Source organism: Thamnophis elegans, chromosome 8 (genome assembly GCF_009769535.1).
Source record: "Thamnophis elegans isolate rThaEle1 chromosome 8, rThaEle1.pri, whole genome shotgun sequence".
Lineage (NCBI taxonomy): Eukaryota > Metazoa > Chordata > Lepidosauria > Squamata > Colubridae > Thamnophis > Thamnophis elegans.
Genome location: NC_045548.1, coordinates 33996179 through 34021408, shown reverse-complemented (window position 1 = coordinate 34021408; position 25230 = coordinate 33996179). Strand labels below are relative to the sequence as shown.

The 25230-nt window shown below is 35.7% G+C and overlaps 2 protein-coding genes and 1 long non-coding RNA gene across 3 annotated transcripts in view; 2 read left to right on the top strand and 1 right to left on the bottom strand.

The window, feature by feature from the left end:
• LOC116512444 (desmocollin-1-like) overlaps positions 1-16510 on the top strand; it is a 127373-nt gene extending 110863 nt beyond the window's left edge. Inside the window, exons 2-16 of the mRNA XM_032222928.1 lie at positions 1879-1963; positions 2324-2526; positions 4488-4613; positions 5879-6034; positions 7973-8117; positions 8773-8936; positions 9738-9872; positions 10703-10888; positions 11180-11436; positions 11563-11702; positions 12967-13176; positions 13273-13536; positions 14160-14359; positions 15194-15439; positions 16304-16510. Coding sequence (XP_032078819.1) covers positions 1879-1963; positions 2324-2526; positions 4488-4613; positions 5879-6034; positions 7973-8117; positions 8773-8936; positions 9738-9872; positions 10703-10888; positions 11180-11436; positions 11563-11702; positions 12967-13176; positions 13273-13536; positions 14160-14359; positions 15194-15439; positions 16304-16510 — 2724 coding nt within the window. The remainder of the gene's footprint in view (positions 1-1878; positions 1964-2323; positions 2527-4487; positions 4614-5878; positions 6035-7972; positions 8118-8772; positions 8937-9737; positions 9873-10702; positions 10889-11179; positions 11437-11562; positions 11703-12966; positions 13177-13272; positions 13537-14159; positions 14360-15193; positions 15440-16303) is intronic.
• A 5231-nt stretch (positions 16511-21741) lies between these two features.
• On the bottom strand, positions 21742-23705 carry LOC116512310. The gene is made up of 3 exons (XR_004255871.1): positions 23616-23705; positions 23316-23350; positions 21742-21935 (listed from the first exon to the last, which is right to left on the bottom strand). It is a non-coding gene; the product is annotated as an uncharacterized LOC116512310 (long non-coding RNA).
• Positions 23669-25230, top strand: part of LOC116512309 (desmocollin-2-like) — a 37563-nt gene continuing 36001 nt past the window's right edge. Inside the window, 1 exon segment of the mRNA XM_032222741.1 lies at positions 23669-23766. Within this exon segment, the coding sequence (XP_032078632.1) occupies positions 23689-23766 (78 nt within the window). The 5' untranslated portion in view covers positions 23669-23688.

The window sequence follows — 25230 nt, the reverse complement described above, 5'->3', positions numbered from 1 at the left end:
TCTGAGCTGCCATTTTGGCAGTGAAGACAGTGATGCAAGGATTGAGTTGATGAGTGGCTGGTCTGGCCAGCTGACTAGCTGTGAAAATGGAAAGGTGGAGTTTTGAGGCACTGAGAGATATCTCTGTAGACTACTAGTTTCACAATTACTACTTATTTATTATTTTATTTTATTTATTTTGTCAAGCATGTATTAGACAACATATATAAGTATACACTTGATTTTGGATACATGAAATGGATACAAATAAAAAGGGACATTAGGGCAGGGATGGTAGGCACGTTGGTGCGCTTATGCACAACTCTTACAGACCTCTTAGGAATGGAGTGAGGTCGACAGTAGATAGTCTAAGGTTAAAGTTGTGAGGGTTTGTGGAAGAAACCACAGAGTCAGGTAGTGCATTCCAGGCATTGACCACTCTGTTGCTAAAGTCGTATTTTCTGCAATCGAGTTTGGAGTTTGTATCTATTGTGTGCTCAACTATTGTTGTGGTTGAAGCTGAAGTAGTCATTGACAGGTCAATGAAAGTCGTAAAGAAGCTGAACTCACTGAATATCTTGTTCCTTGACTTAGAAATCAAATCAAATCAATGTGCTTGTTTACCTTAGATATTCAAAGCTTGAATTAGATAGCACAAGTACAAATAGCACAATTAAATCATAATTAAAGAAGACTTTATAGCTTTCCTTCCTTTCTCTCCAACATATTACATATTTCCTTGAAGCCTAGGTGGTGATATGATCTCTCTCTGTCCTCTTTTTCCTAACTTAAAGCCTTTCTATAGCCTTAGAAGAATGTCCTTTACTAGCTTCATTGGTAGAGCAATAGCTAGAGGCATTTACGGGCAGCAAATAATGAAGGCATGTCCTGATTAAAAAAAACACCATGCCGTAAATATTTACATCAAACATTAAAGATTCAAATTAAGGATGGAATTTACATCATGATGTCACTAGGTAATGTAGGTAACAATTTTGCACAATTCATTTTGTGCAGATGCCTATAGCAGCAGTCTTAAGAAAGGTGCAAGATGGACAGGTGCACTAGAAAAATTGAAAACCTAGAAGGTGGTGCATGGATCTGATAAGACTGGATTTTCCAAATTTTAAATTAAAATGTCAGTGTGTATGCACCTTTGAAGACTACTTAGAAACTGTACTGAGTCCTGCAGACTGCAGCACAGTCTGGCACTCATTTTTTTAATAGCTGTATGTGAAGCACCAGTATAGAAATAAAAAAAATACACTGAATAAGCAAACATTTTAAGCCTAGTATTCAAGCATAGATTGATTAGACTAAAGACATACAACACACATACACATACACCCACTCCACATATGTAGGCAGAGGGACATTTTTAGTATTTTACATGAATGTATCACACATACATTTTACTGAATTCTTGCATTAAGGGGGAAGGAAAGGAAATGTTTTTTTAAAAAATGTCTGAGAAATAACAAAACCAGTGGATAAATATTCTGCTTTTGCATCCTTCTCATTAGCAAATCTTTCTAATTTGGATGAACAAACACATTTGCTGAAAAAAGATTATAGGACTGAGAACCAGCTCTCTATACCGTTTGTAAAGATTTTTGCCTTCTTAGTAAGATAATTATACCTGAATTGCTGAACATATGTTTAAATTACATTATTTGAAAGGAAGGCAACTCTCAATGTAACATTGTCTTCTTGACATGGAATATGAAAGAGAAAAAAGTGTGTTGCCACATTCTCAGTTAATCTAAGGTGACTTTTAAACCAAATTATTTGGAGAAAGCTATTGTCTTTTCAAATATATTGTTAGCCAACGAGTACAACTTTTATGTTAGAAAAGCTATTTTAATGCAATGCTTTATGTATTTTCTTTCTCTCCTTTAGGCTTTGGACTTATTTTGTGAAGCTTGCAATGAAGTGTCTTTTAATGTACCTCATAAACTGAAGATGGGAATGTTTATTGGCAGAGGTGAGATTAACAACCTCCCTCCTACTGGAGTTTGGACACTGGAATTTGAATCTGGGTTTTGTAAAAGTCTTTTACAGCAACAGTAATTTTCTAGAGGCTAACAATGCCATCACTGTAAATGGTAGCCAGAAAAGTTCTGACTCCTATGATTTAATATAAGCATGTATTTATTTTAAATTATTTAGGCCTTAAGCAAATATTTTAAACATTTCCCCCACCCCCAATGAATTGTACAATGTAGTGATTAGAATGGAACAGTCAGAGTTTAAGTCCTCTGCAAATATTGGATGATTCTGGATTATTCTCTATGCCTTTTCTCTTTTCAACTGGTTTTTGAATTTCTTCTTCTTTTTCTTGCAGTAAAAATGAAACATTGTCTTAATGATACTGGAATTATTGGTATAAACAATCCCAATTTTGTAATTCTGGAAGATGGTTCACTGTATACCAAAAATGCTATTTCTTTGACTACACATGAAAGCATCATTACTGTATTTTTAAAAAATGTTTATACACATGAGCAAAAGCGGATATATGTTAGCTTGCTAACATACCCCCAAAAGGTATATATAATTATAATAATATATTATATATGTACAACTCCTTTCATTCTTGAGTCTATCACTCGTCACACACATCTTATCATCCTTCCTGCATTCATTCTACTTTATTTGAGAGTAATATAACATTAAGTTTAATAAAGTGAGAATGGGACATTTAAGTATGTTGATAAAAGAAAAAGACACATGTTCAAGAATGAATAGTTGATGAATGCCCATGGATGTTCCAGGAAAAAAAAGTATGTCTTGTAAGCTTAGTGATGTAGAGAGAATGAATGAGGACTGAATTGCATGACAATTATAACAGGAAAAAGTGAATGGACTAAAGGCGAAATATATGGTTGGGTAGAGTTAATGACATTCTCAAAAAAGGAGAGGTGAGAAGTTTAAAGCACAAAAGGCAATGTACGAAACAGTTTATTATCATAAGGAAAGCATGATGGTTCGCAAGAAAAATAAAAATAAAAAACAAAGCATCCAATATAAATCCCTTTTATATAACAGAAAGTAATCATAACTGGATTACTTTTATTTTTATTTATTTATTAAATTTATTTGCCATCCATCTCATATCAAAATCTTCAGATCGTTTAGTTTTAAAATACTAAAATCCTAACAGATAAGTAATTCTAAAACAATAAATATAGAAATCACAATCAAAAGAAAATTATAGTTAAATGTTGGGGAGAAAGGGAAGAGGATGTGTGTGTGGGAGATGGGATTGCCTCTTAATTCATCAATTACCTCCAGTGTTATGCTCCCCTATTGGAGCCTCAAACCATCTGGCGGAGCCAGATCTTCAGCCTCCTGCAGAAGGTTGGAAGGGTGGGAACTAATCTCGCCTCAGGGGGTGAGATGTTCCAACGGATGGGCGCCATGGCAGAGAAGTCCCTTCTCCTAGATCCTGCCAGTCGGAATTCCTTGATTGATGGGCCTATAGTAAGCCTCCTCCCAGCAGTGGTTATGAGTGCCCAGTCCAGAGGGGATGAGGCAGTTCCTCAAGTACCCTGGCTCCATGCCATGCAGATTCAATGCATTTAGAAATAATGGCTGCAGCCCAACATTTTTGTATATTTTGCATACTGTATATTCAGAATATACAGTAAGAAATGCACAGAAGCATAATGGGAGCAGTTCAAATGGTTTATGGTCAATGGGGAGATCTCCAAGATATATGAGCAACTGATTCAGTTTAAATATTTATCCATATACTGTTATTTAATTTCCCATTAATACCATCAAAACAATTTAGCCATGCAAGTATAAATGGCCTTCTATACGAGGGACAATATTGTGCATTTAGTTCTGTCTTAGGCATGGAAGTAAGCAGGGTGACTTTGGGCCAGTCACCGTCTCTCAACCCAACTCATCACACAAGATTGTTGTGGGGAAAATAGGAGGAGGAAGGAGCATTAGGTATGTTCATTGCAGATAATTAAGCTCACATGAAGTAAATTAAATTTGATCTTTCCTTTTCTTTTTTCTTATCTCATTTTTGATTGTTTACCATTTCTTTCTTATTTTCTGTGTTTTGCATAATGTTGCTGACTCCTCAAGAATATTAGGAATATGTATATATTTTATTTTCATGTTTATATTGCATCTTTTAGCATTCCTATTTTATTATATATTGTTTATATGATGTTGGTATAAAAATCAATGTGAAAATGTACTGTTAGCATTTTTCTTAATTTATGGAAAAACATTCCTATGAAATAAAAAATGGATTATCAAATAAACTTAATCAGTGGCATTAGTGTTTTAATAATCGATGTAATTGTAAAATGGAAAAACAATTTAATTATATAATCCGACATGTAAAGTTAAAATTATTCTAAAAATCAAAAGAATTATATTTTTTTCCACACTACAATTATGTTAGGAATTAATATGTTACAATGTTTATAATAACATAGATTAAGGTAACTCAAAACAAAAGCATTGATCTCTTTTATCTCTTCTAGGACTCAAAAACTAAGAGAAGGCATGTCCGATCAACTGTTGTGGGACGAACAAAACGAAGATGGGCTCCAGTCCCAACTATTATAATGGAAAACTCACTAGGTCCTTTTCCTATGCAAATTCAACAGGCATGTTTTTAATGTAATCTTCATTTGACATTTCATCTAAATTACACCTGCCAATAAATGAAATGTACGGTAGTCATAGAAGTAGACTTCTTCCCAGAATGTAAATTTTTCTCCTCCTAATTTTCCTGTAGTAGCTTGTTACCAACCTTTAAATAGTTTTCTAAAGCACTGAGGGGACTTGTTTGAGGAGGAACAAAGTGTCTGCAAAATCCTTTGCAGTGCTAAAACAAGGCAAAGTACCTCCATGAGGCAAAGTGCATCACCAAGGCCTATCACTTGCAAAACTGCAGACACAAAATATACTCATTGTTGTGTGGATATCTTCTTTGTTGTAATCTGGAAAGGTCTATATGGTACTTACAACAAAGCATACCTATGAAATGTATTCTACTTAATTTCAGAAATGAAATCAAATTGCTGCTAATTCCATCTAGAAATAACAGGCATACAGTAACATCTGATGGAACTCCATATAAGAGTCTACCAATTATAATTGTCCATTAAATTTTTAAATGATTTTGTCTTTAGAGTTGATTGGCAGGCCATAATAGCTTCTCCATTGCTAAGATCAGGGGTGTCAAACTCAAGGCCTGGTGGCTAGATCCGTGGCCCGTGGGCTGCTTAGAACAGGCACCCAGGACATGCGGTGGACCGGCCCACAGTGCCTCTGCCAGTGAAAACGGAGTTCAGGAGGGCCACGAGCAGCTCGCCTAAGCTCCGTTTTCACTGGCAGATGGTTGCAGGAGGCTGTCACAGCCAAAGATAGAGCTTGGGAGCCTGTTTTCTCTGGCAAAGCGCTCAGGCCACTACAGACGCCCCTGACATGAGTAATGTCAAGCTCGCCATGCCCACTCTGGCCACACACCCTTGACCCCCCAAGGTCAAATACAATCCTAATGTGGCCTTTCAAGGTTGACACCCCTAGTCTAGATGTATTCTGAGACAGTTTAGTTGACATATCCTACTTTCATTATAGAGCTTCCATGAAATATGAGTTTGATCTAGAACAATTAATATGCTATGCCATATGCTAATCCATTTGGTTAACAGGTTACAACCATTACACACCTTATATGGTGCCTATTGTACACTTAAATGTATTGTGATCTTAATGATCTATAAAGAAGTCCTTTGCAATAATCATTGGCCAATGCACAAAATATTCTTAATGAATTTTCAACGAATTCAGTTAAATTGAAATGAATTATGTAGACAAGAAGTAAAGAATTATATTTGTCAATTTAATTTCATGACTTTATTTTCAGCTGTCTTCTGACATGGCATTAAAGTACAATATTAGATATTTCATCACTGGCCCTGGTGTTGACAAACCACCACTGAATTACTTTTACATTGAGCAAGAAACTGGAAATCTCTTTGTTACTTGCCCAATAGATCGTGAAGAATACCCAGAATTTCAGGTATGTGATTCTAGACATGTGATTCTAGACATAGACATATACACACACTACACAAATAATGATATGAGACTGTATGCACTGCATAGATTTCAGAGGGACAGACCTATGATTTTGATCTGTCAATATTCTTTGAATTTTTATATAAGAATCAGATCCATAATAGAAAGCTATTTTGAAATTAATTAAACTGTGTTAATATAATTATTCCCTATTTATTTAATAATATTTACCCCCTGTTACATTAAAAATATTACTTGAGGCCATTTTTTGAGGATTCTTGTGGTTATACTTAAAAAGCCTACTTATACAATGAGAATGATTTTTGTATCTGAGGTATGGGATAAACAGCATTAACTTGTTAGTCAATCACAAAGTTTCCCGAGCACAAGTTTCTTAAAAAAAAACAAAAAAACCCTCTAACTTTTCCCCTATAATCCAATCATGCCAGAGAAAATAGATAGTGTACCGGAGATGGTATTCAGCAGGTTCTGACCAGTTCTGGAGAACTGGTAGTGAAAATTTTGAGTTGTTTGGAGAACCAGTAAATACCACCTCTGACTGGTCCTGCCCTCATCTATTCTCTGCCTCATGAGCCCCAGCTGATTGGGAGGGAATGGGGATTTTGTAGTATCCTCCCCTGGAGTCGAGTGGGAATGGAGATTTTATAGTATACTTCCCTTGCCATGCCCACCAAGCTACGTCACGGTCACCAAGCTATGCCCACAGAACTGGTAATAAAAATTTTTGAATCCCACCATTGCAGTATACACATACCTAGATATAAAGAACATATTCATGAGAAGCTGCTCAGGTCCACCAATAATCTTATGACTATAATAATGGGTTGTAGAAGAATGCAAACCTTATAGTTTTTTCTGAGTTCCCACTTGAACTTACATTTTTCTTATCTCACCCTATCATTTCCCCTGGGTTTATATTGCTTTAGCCAGTGCCTTATCAGTATTCTTCCATCAAGTCTCCGTGCTTACACAAAGACATCCTTTCTATGACCTTGGCATCTTACTCCTTTCCTTGGTCATTTAATGGGTCCCTTTTCCTCTTCTTCTTCTTCTTCTTCTTCTTCTTCTTCTTCTTCTTCTTCTTCTTCTTCTTCTTCTTCTTCTTCTTCTTCTGTCCTTCTTTATGTTTGGTCAATTCAAGGCAGGGAACATTTATTTATTTATTTGGAAAACTTGTATTGCCATCTACTTGCTCATAGGTGACTCAATGTGGCTTACAGGAAAAAAAACACAGTATAAAAGAAATAAAAGTAATACAATAATAAAAAATAAATAATAACCCCACTCCTCATCCTGGTGACAACACACACTCATACCAGCCATTTAATGAGTTCCCCAGGCTTGCTGACAGAACTATGTCTTCAGGGCCCTCTGAAAGAGTGTCAAAGAGGAGGTCAGTCAAATTTCCAAAAGGATGATGTTCCTGAGGAGGTAGCCACCACTGTGAAGGTCCTTCTTCTGGTTCCCACCAGATATATCTCATTAGGGACTGGACCGGCAACATCCCTTGCCTCCTCCCTCTAGGGGAAATAACTAATATTTTCTTCTGATTCTTTCTTCCACCAACTTTCTCATATATCTTTTTATGTCTTTGGTTTATTATGTTATTTTATGTTAAATAGCTTGCTTTGCCTTATGCTTTTCATTTGTTTAATTTGTAGCTCATCTTTATGCCTAATATTTGTATGCTCTTTACATATTTTTTGAACATCTCTAGAACTTAGCATTATACCTTGCTACAAGAAAGGAGTTTACTAATGCAGGAGCATTCACCTTGTGCACATAGAAATATGATTAATAGCTATTCATCAAAGCAAATTCTGTACAGCCTATAGATTAAACAATTGTGTCCTAATTTATCAGAAATTTTTCATTTGCTCCAGAGGAATAACTGTTTGTTTTATTGCATTTTCTGCAGCTCATTTGCTATGCAATGACACCGGATGGATATACCCCAGAAATCCCACTTATTCATCTCATCAAAATAGAGGATGATAATGATAATACTCCAGAATTTGAGTATAATATTTATACTTTTCAAGTACCCGAAAACAGTATAATTGGTAATTGAACTTTTAAATAATTCTCAGATCACAGATTTGGAATAAAGGTAGCCCTCATTTAGCAACTACAATTGGGGCCGGCAACTTGGTTATTAAATGAAGCAGTCACTAACTGAAATTGTGACTATGCTGTTGATCTTACTTCAGCTTTTATTTGCTGTGTTTTGCAACACAGGTTGCAAATGGGAGGATTGGTTGCAAAAAATTTTTTCCCACCATCATAAGGTCACTGCACAAGGCCATCACTAAACAAGGACGACCTGTATCTGTTTTGATATGTTTTGTGTGAAATTATCACATCAGTTATTTAAATGCAAACATAGACTTTGTTATTGAGGAATGCAAAATTTATTAATAATAAAATATAATGGTAGCAGTAGTATGTTTAATAACGTCAAATAATTTTTGTATGGAAGGGCCTTGCCTATTCCCTAGGGCTGAGAGAGTATGACCAGCCCACGGGCACTTTATGACTAAGGCGGAACTAAAACTCAGTGTCTCCTGGCTTCTAGCCTGCTGCCAACCACCAGACTGGCTAAATGGGGAAATTGATGCAATTCACTTTGATATTTGAATAATGGGAGCATAGCTTTTCTTCTAAAGGAGGAATGCCTGAGTATTATGAAAATCTAAAATTGATGCCTTCTAAATATAGGAACAATTGTTGGACAAGTGACTGCAAAAGACAAAGATGAACCCAATACACTGCATAGCAAAGTGAAATACAGAATTATATCCCAGAGTCATCAGAAACTTCAGGAATTTGTTATAGATCCAGATTCAGGCTGTATTACGGTAGCGTTACATCTGGACAGAGAGGTAACTTTCAATTTAGTGCTATACCAAAAACTGTGAAATCATAAATGAAATAGCATAAAGCTGAGGATAATAAAGGATAAAATAGATTTGTTTTAGATAGAGTAGCTGCAATAAGTCTGAAGTCAAAAGTCCTTTATGTAGTTAGGAATTATATAGATATTGTGAAGCCAAGTTCAGATAATTTAGTGGGTAACTTTGGAACGATGTCTCAATCTGTCTGACCTATTTCATAAGATATGAAGATATGATGTGGGATACTGAAGGGAAAGAAGCAAAGGCATTGCAAGTATCTGAGCATTAAACAGTGCCAAGTTATTTTTGTAAGAGTAAAAGGGACGTGGTAGCTCAGTGGCTAAGGCTCTGAGCTTGTCAATCAGAAAGGTCAGAGGTTTGGCGGTTCGAATTCCTAGTGCTCCCGTTACTTGTCCCAGCTTCTGCCAACCTAGCAGTTCGAAAGTATGTAAAAATGCAAGTAGAAAAATAGGGACCACCTTGGTGAGAAGGTGACAGGGTTCCATGTGCTTTTGGTGTTTAGTCATGCCGGCCGCATGACCACGGAGACGTCTTTGGACAGTGCTGGCTTTTCGGCTTTGAAATGGAGATGAGCACGCCCGCTAGAGTTGGGAATGACTAGCACATATGTGTGAGGGGAACCTTTACCTTGAACCTTTGGATGAAATGGCAATGTTGAATAAATTCTAAGTGACTAATCCCACAGCCTTTGCTTTTGTTTTTTAAAAACACAGTATTTTTAATCAGCCCAGGAAAATTATGCCTACATTTTTTTCTAATGTTCTTCAGACTGTACCAACATACACACTAAACATAGAAGCAAGAGACATGGGAGGTGAGGAGTTTGGCTTGTACACTACAGCACCAGTACATATTGAGATTGGAGATGTAAATGATAATCTACCTCAAATAGCACAAAGTATGGTAAGTCTATCATAGTAAAACTTATTGAAGATGTTACTTCTTTATGATATTTTTAGGGTGTTAACCCAGTTACAGTGAATGTTAAATTAAAAAAAATATTGGGCAATTCCACTTATACTCTGGAGTTTCTGTTACGCTGCTTCTGCTTATTTCATCATGCATGCCCCAATTTTTTTTCCAATCTTCCAAAGCAAAATTTGGAGATGCCATGGGATTGGAAGGGTTAAAATTTTTCCTACTGTTGGACCAGAATCCATTCACAGAACAATAGAGATAGTATTAGGAAGGTTAAAAGTCAGAATGAGCAGTATTTGGAGAACAAAAAGGCATCAAGTACAATATGCTTAAGAACTAGATGTTTAAAAAGAGACCCAACATAGTAAAAAGCTGCTCAGTAACATGACAACACCTTAAGGTGACAAAGAAATATAATAATTGTATTTTGGCACAGTCTTCGCTAATAAGAAGGTAATGGGTGAAAAGGGGAGAGGGTTAAAGTAGAAGGATTAGAGCTTGGGATAGTCAGAAAATATTTATTAGCTTGGAAAGAATTTTCAGGGTGAGATGAAGCCTGTCTTATACTACAGTACTGAAGCAACTTTTGATGTCTAACAATTAGCTATGTTATCTTTGGAAAATACTTAAGGATGGATAAACTGCCAAATGATTGCCTTTCCTTTTTTTTTTTTTTTTTAGAAAAAAGTGACAGAGAATCTGAGCAATTGGCTACCAAGCCAGATAAAACTGGACAGCATCACATGATTATTAGATGAATCTTATCTGTCATTAGAACTATTCATGAACTAATATTTGAAAATTGTTTTTTTCAGTATGTAGTGGAAGTATATGAAAACATAGAACATGCAGAAATATTATGTATTCCTGTTGAAGATAAAGATGAATCCAGAACATCATCATGGATGGGTATATTTGTTATTACTAAAGGAAATGAAGATAATAGTTTTGCTATTAGAGTTGATCCACAGCAGAATATTGGGTGTTTAAGCACTTTAAAGGTAACTATGGATAGTAAAAAGTGTTACTGCAATAATATGAATTGACTTAATTTTAAGGTGTGAATCACTTGTTGAAATATATTTTTCACCACTTTCTAAAGATGTATTTTACTTTTTAAAAAATGTAATACTATTTTCCATTAAAATATGTTGGGATAAAGGTGGGAGAATAAACTAAAATGAAATTTTAAAATAGTAATAGACACTGTATTTTCATCAACAACCTAAAATCATAGTAGTAAAATGTCTTAGTAGTAGTATATCTATTTGAATAGCTTCTACTTTCTCCAGGAACTAGATTATGAGAAAAGTCACGAGAGAAGATTAGAAATTGTCATAAATAATGAGGCACCTTATGTTCCACCTCCAAATTCAAGAGCTCTTCAAACAAGTGTGGCAAGCATTGTGGTCAAAATTAAGGATCAGGATGAAGGACCTGTATTTGAATCTTGTGAATATATTCTACACATAAGTGAACGCTTGTTGGTTGGCACAGTGGTTGGTAATTACCAAGCAATGGACCCAGAAACTGGAAACAAACATTTAAGGTACAAAATTATTATATTGTTAGGTTCATTTATAGATTGTGTGTAACATAAAGCAATTATAATTAACTTTCATTGTTGTAATAAATTTGAGGCACATAACCTTGTTAAAATATTTATTCTTAACAGTTACAGAATAATAAAGGACCCATGTGGTTGGATCACCATTGATGAATCAGGAAACCTCAGGACAACTGAAAGTTTAGAAAGTGATTCAAAAATCATAGAATACAGTCAATGCAATGTAACAGTATCTGCAATTGATCAAAGTGAGTATCGAGTGTTGTGAAATGTTGTTATTTTTGCTACATGTATAAAGTTACCTGATGTGGCCTACAAAAATATGATCAGATATTTTTGATGGCTGTATTAAAATATTTTCTTTTATTGTAATCTAATGATCACTCAATTTTTGCAACCCTGGTCTGTAGCCCTAAGTAGACAGGTATAATATTTGAAATCAATTGTACATCTCTTTTAAAATCAATCTCCTTTGGATTGTTTCACAATATTTACTTGGGGTGATTATTTGACATTTTTCTTCAAAATCTTTTTTAGATGTAGAGCTGGAATTATATTGTTCTATAGTGGAATAGAATCAACAGAATAGATCCTTGTCCATCCTACTCTGTAGTCTCTGCAGGACCTCATCTACCAAGTAGAAAACTATGAGCTGATTGTTATTTAACTTACCTTTGCATTTATTAGATATTATTGTAGTTTTCTTCTGAGAATTTGAGAAACAAATATACTTGGCAGTAATTCATCCTGTTAGCAATGCATAATTCTGCAGTTTAACAAAATACATTACAATTCTGTGGATGTGTGCTGCAGCTGCCAAAAAAAGCCAATGCAGTCCTAGACTGAATCAAGAAAGGAATAGTATCAAGATCACATGAAGTATTCCTGTTACTATATACTGGTTTGATAAAACCACACATGGAATACTGCATCCAGTTTTGGTCACTATGATACAGAAAAGAAGTTGAGACTCCAGAAAGAGTGCAGAGAAGAGTAACAAGGATAATTTAGGACACAGGAACTGGACATGTCTACTCAAACAAATGACAATGATGGCAATCTTCCAATATTTCAGGGACTGTCACAAAGAAGAGGGGAACAACCTCTTCTCCAAAGCACCTGAGGACAAGACAAAAAGTAATGGAAATGTATCAGAGAGATCCAACCTAGAACTAAGGATGACAAGAACAATTAATTAATGGGCTTGCCTCCAGAAGTTATGGATGCTCCATCTTTGGAGGTTTTGAAGTAAAGATTGGATAGCCATTTTTCTGGAATGCAATGGAATCTCTTGCTTGAGCAGAGGGTTGGATTAGAAGACATCAGGGTCCCCTCTCCCTCTGTTATTTTATTAAAATGTCTTTCTTCCTTTGGATTATGGATTAGCAGTTTATGAAACCAATAAGATGTTTTATTTAGCTTTCACAGAAAAATAATACTTTTGTAATGTTATATGATTGGATCAAGTTACTTTCATTACTGTATTAAAACTAAGCATTCTAATTTATCTAGGTGGTAAAACAGGAAATGGAACAATTGTGATAGTACTTATGATTGAGAACAATTACCCAGTGAGTACCAGTAAACACTATGTCATGTGTAAAGATAAAAAAACGATCTGTATAAACGCCACTGACATTAATTTGCCAATGTCTACTATACCTTATCATTTTGAAATAGAGAAACCAGTGGACTTAAAATGGAAGTTAACTCCAAACGATGGTATGTTTTTGGTTTTTAATATCTACAAAATACATTGTGACTAACCTAAGTATCATATGAAGTGTAATTTGTGGATTTGAATTATTTCTTTCATAGATGCATCAGCATTGCTTTCTCCAGTTGAAGATATAGACTATGGTTACTATCATATTCTTCTCCGAATATGTAATGGGGAAACCATCAGAAAAAATGAAATAGTAGTTCATTATTGTGACTGCACAATTCCAAGTAGCTGCTCCGAATCTATCACAAACAGATCTCTGGATTCAGACATTCAAGTAGAGCGCACTCCAGCTGCAGCACCTCTTCTAGGAGCCTGGAGCATTCCTGCAATGGTCATGGGTTCATTAGCAATGCTATGTAAGCATGTTTATGTCTTAGAGAAGCAACATAAATTGTTGGGTCAAACTATTTTCAGTCCTTGCTTAGCAAATACCTCAACTATCTTTAGGTTATAAAAAATCATTTTCCAATTAATGCACATATTTTTGACCAAATTTTGTGTGATTAATAATGCAAACCAGAGAGAGCGTGAAATGTAGCTGTACAAGGTTTTTAATTAAATGAGATGGCAGCAAGTGATTATCTTTGCTGTGTTGCTTTCAGTCACATGTTCACTTATCAACCATTTTGCTAACAACTTGATTGCTGGAACAGAATTTGGTTGCTAAATGCTAAATGAGGAGTGGGTATATGTATGTATGCATTCATGCATGCATGTATGTATGTATATGTAGCTAAAAAGGAAATCCCAGGTCCTAATGTAGGGGATAGCTGTTTATTTCCTACCTATGGCTACCTATATAGCCCTTGTATCTAAGCAAAATTCTTTCTTTAAAGCTTTTTTTTTGTCTTATCCATGCCTCCTCTGCTTTTATAAAATTAGACCCCAACTTAATTTCATTATTTAATAAATTGCAATTCATATATTTATTTAAAATGCATAAATAAGCCATCTTGTTCTTTGTAATTTTTTCTTGCAGTAGGCTTTGGTGCACCTTATGGTCTTTGGCTCTACCGAAAACGTCACACATCTCAGGAAGAATCTGATTTAACTTTTGAGAATGTAACAAGATCAAACACTGAGGCACCAGGTGAAGGAAACATAAGACCAAACATTGAGGCACCAAGAGAAGGAAATACAAGACCAAACACTGAGGCATCAGTAAATACAGGAAATACAGTAAGTGACACTTTGCCTTGTATAGTAGCAAATGTAACAGATTTATTTGGCTAGATTATGAGAAAGAGCAAAAGATGCTGTCTCATTGTTTCAGAAAGCAAAATACATTGCATTTGTATCAGTAAGTCAGGGAATTATGATGTGCTCATATGCTTAAAAGTTAAATACTATTTTTTGTACATGGGAACGTATTATTTACCATTGTTCTTTTCTATTTAAATGTTTAGAAGTGTAAATCTTCCATTAAAAACTGTTCTGGTTGAATCCAGAAAAGTAGATATTCTGAATATTTTGATATTCTGACAGAAGAGAATATTTATGATTCAGGGATGAACTGTGAGATATTTGGTGCTCTCTGAACTTGGTGATTTCTTGCAGAAATTTCATAATCAAACTAAATAACACATCAATATAGTGATGGTGTTATCTAGTTTGTAACTTTATAGCCTAGTACATCCCAGCCGGTGGGATCAACCATATAGTGTTCCAGTTAACATATTACTCTGATCATATGAAATTTCAAGATATAGGGGTTTTGATGCTCTCTGATCAAGCTCAGAGCACAAAAAACATTTTGACATTTCATATGATCAGAGTAATAAGTTACCTGGAACATTATATGGGTGACCCCACTGGAATGTAATAGGCTATAAAGTTACATGAATTCTGAGTGTAGGCAATGGGTAAACATTGTGAAGAAATGGATGACAGTTTAGGGAAAGTGAATTATTATTCAGCCGCACACTGGAATATACAATTAAATCTGGGTACAGATTGTATTTTTTTTCTAAAACATTTCCCCCAGAAATTATATTGTTATTCTTCACATTTCAGAATTTAAATACATTTCCCGTCTCAACAATGAATGAATTCATAAATATGAATACAAATATAGTAAAAACTGAAAAGAAAGATTTGGAAGCAGGAAAAAGAGGATGGCATTCCACATCAGAATTAATCAAGGGAGGAAAAGTGAATCATCTGGCACTATCTTTACAAAACTGTGCACCTTCTTTAAGGAATTCATTCAGAGATTTCTGTTTTGAATGGCAGACGTTCACTAACCCGCGCTTATCTGAAGTAAGTGTTCTCACACAGATTTCTTATAGCATGTAATTTTCTAGTTTTGAGTATTACAGAGTTGGAAAGAACATGTTGGTCTTATGCCATTAATTTTAAGGTACTACTTTGTATCAAAGTTCTTAAAAATAATCCAAAGTGGGTGGCCATGTACTTTACAAAAAACAATAGCAACAGCACAGACTTATATAGACTCCTCATTTTACCCGCTTCAGAAGATGGAAGGCTGAGTCAACCTTGAGCCTGGTAAGATTTGAACTGCCAAATTGCAGTCAGCTGGTAGTCAGCAGAAGTAGCCTGCAGTAGAGTACTGTAACTACTGCACTACCACGGCTCAAGAATATTATCCCATTGATGTAAAAACAATATATCAATTATCTCAAAAATGAATTATTATTTAGCCAGCTAATCAAGCAAGAGACAGGAAGCATGATGAAAATCAGCACAATTTTCCAGATTTTGCTGCAATCTTAATTCCTATTTTCCCATTTTCCCACACAAACATTTACATCAATTCACACAGCTAGAGGGAATCTGAGATCTGAAGATAATAAATCTAGAATATGCAATATTAGGGAAAACAGCTGTTAATATGCTTCCAATATTTGACTTGAAAAACTTAATGCTAAAATTTAGGACAAGCACTTTAGGACAGAATTACAATGATAGTTGTATTATCTCAAATAAACACTACATTCTTCTAAAAAAGAGATTTTTGGGGGTAAAAATCCATTTTATTGTGTGTGTGCAATTTAGTATGTACGATATAGATCAAGAAGACGTAACAGGCAATTAGAAGACAACTTACTTTTGCATCATACATATATTTTTAAAAAGATTATACTTTTATTGTTCCTTGTCCAGATGGTATTTCTTTGTGGAGAAGATGAAGAACGTAACCTGGCTAAAGAGTATTTACATGCATATAATTATGAAGGCAAAGATTCACCAACTGGTACTCTAAGTTCCTGTACAGGGGAGTCAGAAGAAGAAAAACTGAGTTTTTTAAATGAGCCAGAGCCTCCATTCCGGACATTAGTTGAAGTTTTTGTACAGAAGGATTGTGTTTAAATTATTCTTGAAAATCAGCTCACTTCACTAGAAAATTCCTCTGTGCAGATTCCATTGAAATGAATGAATGGTCTTGAGAAGCTCTAATTAACTGTAATAGAATTTGAAAAAAAAAATTCTTCCCAACAGTTGTGTCTATCCATTCATTCTTTATGGGATATTTTGGAATTTTTTAAAGATTTATTTTACACAGAGTACAATGGAAAAAATGTTTTAAATTATTAAGGTTTTGAAATATCTTACAGATATTGATTTATGTGAATAATGCAGTTACAAAATTAGATGCTTATTTTTACATCCTTAAATAACTATTTTATTCAAAATGTGCGCTATAATTTAAAATACAAGTATTTCCATAGCCAATACACTATTCCCTTTTGAGGTAAACAGTGGTACGCAAAGTGTAGAAAAAGATTGTACTTCAGGATTTAGAAAACTCAAATCCTCATCTTTAATTTATACTTTCAGCATTTACAAAGATATCTTCAGAATTGAAGAATTCCATAGAAATTTATGGAACAATGTATACTGAATTTTCAAAAATGTCTTCCATATATGCATGTATTCTCATTCTCTCTCTCTGTCTCTCTTTCTCTGTCTGTCTCACTTTCTCATTCTTTCTTCCATACAAAATATAACATATTCCATTATTTTGAGAAACCTCAAGATTAAGATCTTTAAGATCTTACTCATATTTAATGTGCTTTGAGAAATATCACTATGCTTTAAGAATAATATATGGTATTCAATACATATAGAAAATGTATATTTTTTATTATATTGAAAAACAACGTTTTGGCATATATTTTGATGTAAACCAGTTTTCAAAAAATTCAGCATCTCATCTATCCAAAATACATCAAGGACCAGAACTGAAGTGTGAGATTCAGAAATTAAGCAATGCAATGTTATCAACATACAAGTAGTCCTTGCTCATGACCAGTTGCTTAACAACCATTTGAAATTACAATGGGCCTGGCTTGCTTTTACAACAGTCTAATGCACAGAGGGGGCGCTGCACTTTACAATATTTTTCCCGGCCAATTGAGAAGTTGTCAATTTGCTTAACAACTGTAGTGATTCACCTAATGACTGCCACAAAAATGTCACAAAATCAAATGGGTTTTCATCTTAAAATGGTCCTAACTGTGGTAATAAGTTAAGGATTACCTGTATATTAACTTATATTTTAATGAATTATGAGACAAGCCATGTGCTTTATTATTTTGTCTGATAGCAAACACTGGCTATAAAAGTACAATTAATCAAAGGAGAAATTGAGTATCTTTGTCCAGTACCTTTATGGTGAAAAAAAAATTAATCTTCAATTTAGATTGAAGTCTACTTGATCTCATATTTGAACCATTTAATAAATCTTATGACTTTTTGTACTTAGCCCATTTAATAAATTCTGTAGAAATTCAAATTTATTTAATATAGTATAACATATTGCTTAACCTGTCTCTTCATATATTTGGGGGGGATGTCCTGCTTTTCATAAAGTGTTTGTATGAATAAATGCTTTTCCATCCAGTTTTTATAGATTTTCCTGCAATGAAATGAAAATGATCAAAGAGTGCCACAGATAAACTTATTAGACGTATTAATATACAGTATCAACACTGATAAGCTGATGGCTACTTCAATGATATATTGGACTTATATATAAAATTATATATATTTCAATTTGTGCTCATTAAAATTGGCTTAAAAAAGTTAAAAGGTTGCAAGCTCCTTTCAGGAATAATGGCAGAAATCAGCATGCACAAAATCCATACCTATAATACTTACATAAACACGGATATCACGATATCTCTACTGTTTTAGAACCTGTCAGTTTAGTGGTATACCACACATTTTATACTATATTATCACTTTCTTCCCAACTCCTACGCATGATTTTTATCCATTCCAGATAATATGAAGGAAAAAAAAATGAAGATTAACTATACATTTCAGATATCTACTTTCAGGACACATATAAATACAAAAAAGTATGAATACACAGATGCAGAAAATAAAACAGGAACATCCATTACAAAAAAGAATGTTGAGTCCAATGCCTTATGTTTAAATTGTTGTTGTTGTTAGTTGTGAAGTGGTGTCTGACCCATTGCGACCCCATGGACAATGTTCCTCCAGGCCTTCCTGTCCTCTACCATCCTCTACAGTCCATTTATGCTCCCTCCGACTACTTCAGTGACTCCATTCAGCCACCTCAAACTCTGTCGTCCCCTTCTTCTTTTGCCCTCAATCTTTCCCAGCATTAGGCTCTTCTTCAGTGAGTCCTTCCTTCTCATTAGGTGGCCAAAGTATTTTGAGTTTCATCTTCAAGATCTGGCCTTCTAAAGAGCAGTCAGAGTTGATCTCTTCTAGGACTAACTAGTTTGATCGCCTTGCAGTCCAAGGGACTTGCAGAAGTCTTCTCTAGTACCATAGTTCATAGGCCTCAATTCTTAGATGCTCAGCCTTTCTTATGGTCCAACCTTCATAGCCATACATTGCAACTGGAAAAACCATAGCCTTGGCTATACACACTTTTGTTGGCAGAGTGATGTCTCTGCTTTTTAGTATACTGTCTAGATTTGCCATAGCTTTCCTCTCCAGGAGCATCTTTTAATTGGCTGCAGTCCCAAACTGCAGTGGTCTCGGAGCCCAGGTAAATAAAACCTACCTCCATTTCTTTCCCATCTATTTGCCAGGAATTGAGAGGGCCAGATGCCATGATCTTAGCTTTCTTAATGTTGAGTTTCAAGCCAACTTTTGCACTCGCCTTCTTTACTCGCATAAAGAGGCTCTTTAGTTCCTCTTCACTTACTATCATTAGAGTGATATCATCTGCATATCTGAGGTTGTTGATATTTCTTCTGGCAATCTTAATTCCAACTTTTGATTTGTCTATCCCCACCTTTCTCATGATGTGCTCTGCATATAAGTTAAATAGGCAAGGCAACAGTATACAGCCTTGCTGAACTCCTTTCCCAATTTTGAATCAATCAGTGGTTCCGTGTCCAGTTCTCACTGTTGCTTCTTGACCCGTATGTACGTAGGTTTCTCAAGAAACAAAGAAGATGGTCTGGTACGCCCATCTCTTTAAGAACTTGCCACAATTTGCCACATATATTTAAATACACATATGCTGTGTATTCGGATTACTCTGGATCAAAATAAAATAGACTTATTTCTATTTCTTCAATAAAATCATTTTTAAGAATAGCGATGCTTTGTTACTTATCACATTTTATTTACTAAAATAGATCACTATTTAGTAATAGAAATAATTATAAAATAAAGCACTGATTTTAGGGGATTTAGGAAGTATAAAGGAATAGTTCACTATTGATTTACTTTATTATAAAATAGTTAATTCATAAAGTAAAATAAGCTCTTAAGACAGTTTACCAAATACAGTCATAGTATTAGTTTATATGAGAGACAGAATGAAAATGAAAATGCACAGTAATTAAAATACATCTTTCATTCAAATGAAATTCTTGTTGTAAGAACAACTGGGCTAAAGAAAGCCTTTCCAACACAGTTCATAACCTTCACCCATCCTTTTCCACTATCGCTTTTTATATGAACAGCAGAGATTTTTTTCAGTATTCTACTGTATTATTGAAAACATAAAAAACAAATTTCTGTTGTAAAAATATTTCAATAAAAGAAACAGGAGACAGCAATACAACCAAACAATTCTTACTTTTAGATTCAGAGGTTTTATTTCATGAGCAATTTGAAACATGAATAGCCATCATAACATTACTTGCAGCAGCAACCCATTGCAAAGAGGTCGAGACAATAGCCAAGTCCGCTAGGAATAGTACAGCAGCACATAAGCAGATAAGATGGTCGCTGGAAGAGACCTGCTGTCCAGCTAAGATCCCTGACCATTCCTTGTGTTGGAGCTTCAGGTCACCAGTCCACTCTTATACAAACTATCTACTTTGGATCAGAGATAAGCCATTTGGTCCCTTGGCAGACTGCAGTTAGCTAAATAGGGTGTGTGAGTTAGAGAGGGTTGGACCTGTCCCAGAATTTGGCTGCAAGGGAAGGGCCACAACCGGACTTTTTGGGTGGACAGGCCCATGTTATGAAATGCTTTGTCCATCAGACCTCCTCTGACGAAGTCGGCCACCATCACCGCCAACCAGGTGGCTCTCGCTCCTCTGCTTGCCTCTGCCATTGCTTGTGTATCAGACAATTCACCTCCTTCTGTCCCTTTCTTGGTCATCTTGCTGATGCATAAGCCTCTGTTCCTGTCTCTGAACACCGTGTATAGTGCAACTCTAACTGGGGAGGGCAAAAACTAATTTTTTTCTTGTTTTCCTCTTCGAAATCTTGGTGCGTCTTATAGTCCGAAAAATATGGTATCTTATGGCTTATCATTCAAAAGCATAAAATAGTGTCCAATAAAATATAGATCTTTTAGAACAACAGTTTAGTACAAATCTAAAAGGTCTGCATCTTGATTATTGGGCTTGTCCATTTTTTTCTATTTGCTATAAAATGTTTAAAACTAGAACAATGCACATTGATCAATGCTCTCAAAAAAATGGACCTGTTAAATCTTTTCTCTATAACTTTCAAATATACTTCTCTACAAATAGAATGTAGAGATAGAATTGAAATAACAGCAATTACATTTATCTGAGATAGGCAAAATGAGGACCCAAATTGTTGGAGGCAATATGCTGATTTTGTAAACTGCTTAGAGCAGTCTTTAAAGTACTATGAAGCGGTATAAAAGTCTACGTGCTATTGCTATCTGAAAAACATGCTATTAAAATTATTTTGCAATTAATATCAACATACATTTAGGGAAATACAAATCTAGTTGTGATGTTAGAGTTCCATTTATTTAATATTTAATTACATTTAATATGTTGGTTACATGTTGGTGTCATTTAAAGTTGATTAGAAAATGGGATGGAGGGAGTCTTTACAGTAATTAATCTTTGGGGTGTGACAAGGTTGTGATTCATTCAGTTACTAATACTTTTGAAAGGTAAGCTATTTAGGATAATAGAAGCAAGAGCTTCATCTCAAAATAGTCATGAAATGGTAAAACCCATTAAGATGACAAAAATGTATTCAAGAGTTTCTAAATTCCACAGCAGTTTATTTAAGTTACTTGTACTTAAAGCTGCCCATCTTATTTACATATAATGGACTGTCACTGTATTTTACAGGATCTTTGACAATTAAACAATATAATTTTTGGTATTATATCACTTTGTCTCAAACACCTTTCATTCCAAAGAAAGGTAGCCAGCTTTATGTTAGACTCTCTTCACAACTCTGTGGAAAAGAAAATAGATTCAGATGATGTTCTTGTTACTTTCAAACTGGCAATTGCAGGAATTTGACCATTCTTGCTCAATGGGGAATTTTCTTCTGTAGCCATTCCTTGTCTTCCCAAGATCTGAATCAAGAAAAAAATATACTTGCCTTGACACTCATGCAGATGATCTAGTTAATCAAATGAAAAAGGTACTGTAAGAAGATCTTGATTAAAATGTTTTCAGATACTATGTCTTTCCCCAAGCACTTTTATCAATAGAATACATGTAGCTCACAAAACACTTCTATATTGTAATGAAGTGCAAAAAATAACCTTGGGAAACAAGAGCAGCAGCCTAAACAATAATTTGATGAGAGAAAACTTGAGTCCAAAGTCAGAATGGGCAGGGAAAAAGTGTGTATGGACCAGTGGTGAAATTCACATTTGTTTATTACTGGTAATAACCTCTTGGCGTGGCTTGGTGGCCTGTGGCAGGGGAAGGATACTGCAAAATCTCCATTCCCACTCCACTCCAGGGGAAGGATACTGCAAAATTCCCATTCCCTCCCCACTCTTGGGGGAAGGACATTGCAAAATCTCCATTCCCACCCCACTCTGGGGCCAGCCACAGGTGGTATTTACCACTTTTCAAAACTACTCAAAATTTCTGCTACTGGTTCTCCAGAACCTGTTGAATTTCACCCTTGGAAGGGACTCTCTCTCTAGTTTTCTGGAAAGTAAACCAAGAGAAGTGCTTTCAGACTTAAAGATTCTGTTGCCGTAACCTTAGAGAAAAGGTAGCATAAGTGCATATGTTTTTGGTTTCCTGTCTGAAGTAATTTGAAGGGTTAACAATATGCGTGTTTAACTTTGCATCTCAAATAGGTAAATGTTTACCCTGCCACAATTTCAAATGCTAAACTGTTCTTAATAGTTTCTCGGGCACCATGTGTTAGTAAAGACACTGACCCCATTGTGTATATTAAAGAATTTCCTTTAAAGACCTTGTTCTGGGAGGAGATGGTTTATTCTGTAAAATTCCAAATTCTATTAATAAACAAGTTCTGTAACAATAACATATATTTAAACTGATAGTTGCACAGGAAAAAGAAATGACGACCATCTGTGAAACAATCCTTGAGTTGCCGGACGACACAGGTAAAGAGAAATTAAAATAATTAAACTTGCTACTTGAAAAAAAAGTATGATGTTAATGATGCCCCTGAGCCAAATGGGACTCAGGAACTAATATATTCACTCCTTGCAACTTCCTTTTTCAGGAAGGAGAGTCCATTCGCGACGAGAGTTTTGAGGGCGTCGTTTCGAAGTTATAGGGCTGCAAGCAGACTTGTCTACAGAGAGTAAAGCCACCCGAAGGCCAAGGCAATTACTAAGAGGTAACGAAGTTGAAGGAGGAGCCGCCTTTCTGGTTCGCCTACCCCGATCTCACACATTCCTGTGCTTATACAGTCAGGGACAAAACAGCTGGGCCGGGCATGTAAATTCCAGTTCTTTTCCTACCTTCCCAAAGCCAGGCGCGGCTGGAGTTCATTTCCCTGGTCGAATAGAAAGAAAGAGCGAGGGAAAGCAATTAGGCTATCCCAAAGGTGCCACTGCTAGTCCTAACCTTCCTCCCTCTGTTGGCCCCACCCTGGCTAGGAGCGAAATCCTATTGCAGGCGGGAGGAGCCGCCAGCTGGAGCCTGAGCGAATCAAGAAAGACAGAGAAAACAAAGTCCTCGTCGCCGTCTCCTCCTTCTCTTCATTAGTTCCGCCCTTGGAGCTGCAGCCGGTGAGCCGGGCGGGGGAACCTCAGACTCACCTGGTCCAAGTTGTCAGGACTTCGGCGCTCAGCCCAGTGGCCGCAATTCCCGCCAAATCGCCAGCCTCCGGATATGGTCCCGCCGGCAAGAACACGGCACAGAGGGGGCCCGGTTGGAGCCGCTTGCTTCCAGCTCCTCCTCAGCCTCCTGGTGAGTAGGACTCTACTGGGAAGAGGAGGTGGGGAGGGGTCGCCTTCCGCAGTGAGTGGAGGCAGGAAGGTCGCGGGAATGGCAGGCCAAAAGTCATTAAGCCGTCGCTGGCCCACGCGGGACCTTGAGAGGTTTGCACTCGCGTGGCAAAGACTAAATTGCGTTGCGCCGGTGTGTTTGCTTGGAGGAGCGGCTCCTTTGGAGTGATCAATGTTTACGCCTGGCATACACTGGGGGGGGGGGGGGATGTTGATTTGATTTCTTTTTTTCTTTCCTTTTAAAAAAGAAAGAAAATATCTTACACAGTTAAAGGCAAAACTTTAAAGAAGTGAAAGAAAAGCCTCTTCTTTCACTTCTTTTCTTTTTTTCGCTCGCGCGTGCGCTCGGGAAAATGAGGGGAAGGGGGCGGGGGAAATCGGATAAATGAAATTGTGAAGAAATTGCAAAAAAGTAAGAGGATTGGGTGGAAGGTGTCGTATTTCGCCTTGCCCATTAAATAGCACAATTTGGCTGGTTTTAAAGAAGGGCATCGGATTTTCATTAGAAGTGAAGATCGTTGAATTTGCTTTTAAAATAAGGTGGCAGTCCAAGGCTACTTCACACTCCTCCCTTCCCGAACAAAAAATGATAAATAAAAGTCTGTCCTTGTTCACCTGATGCAGAGGTTGAGGAGGGGGTAGGCGAGTAGGAGATCTTTAAAACGTTGTATTTTAAGCAGCTTCTGAGTCATGGGGGAAGAAATAATGCAAATAAAGAGAAGCTAGAACCAAATATTGTATATTTCGTGCTCTAGAAGGGCGTCATCTTTTAGGATGGATATAATTTTGAAAGAGCAGCGTTTACCTTTTGAAGACTTGCTGGACTACAGTTTGTTTCTTTGATTTGTCTCGAATTCTCATGAAATAATGTTTCTGGTTTCCTATTTGAAAGCAACTATGTACCTGTTGATACCAATAAGATGGTTAATTTGCTTGCATACTCCTCTGCTGAAACCCAAGGAAATATTCTGTCTCTCGAGAGAAGACAACAAGATCATTATAATGTTTAGGTGATACTCCATATTCAGAAATTAATTTAATATTGAAAATCATTGTATTTATTTGTCATGAATGATAATTCTAGGTAGTTATTTAACAAAATACAGAAGCATGTGTATAAATTAAGTTTATGAACTACAATGTTTATATTATTGACAAAAAGGAAAGTAAGCAAGGGATTAGCCAAATTCTGCAATGTATTTTTTAATGAGAATATATCCTGCTTTTTTAATGAGAATATATCCTGTTTTAGTTTCAAAAAGAGGCAGTGTATACACAGTTTAGTGAAATTGAAATATTTAATCATTTTACAGTACTATTCCTTTGAATGGGAATATGTATACTGATTTCCCTGGATGTATAACTAACTAACCTAAACACACACACACACAGAGAGTATAGAATTGAACAAAATATATTAATTGAT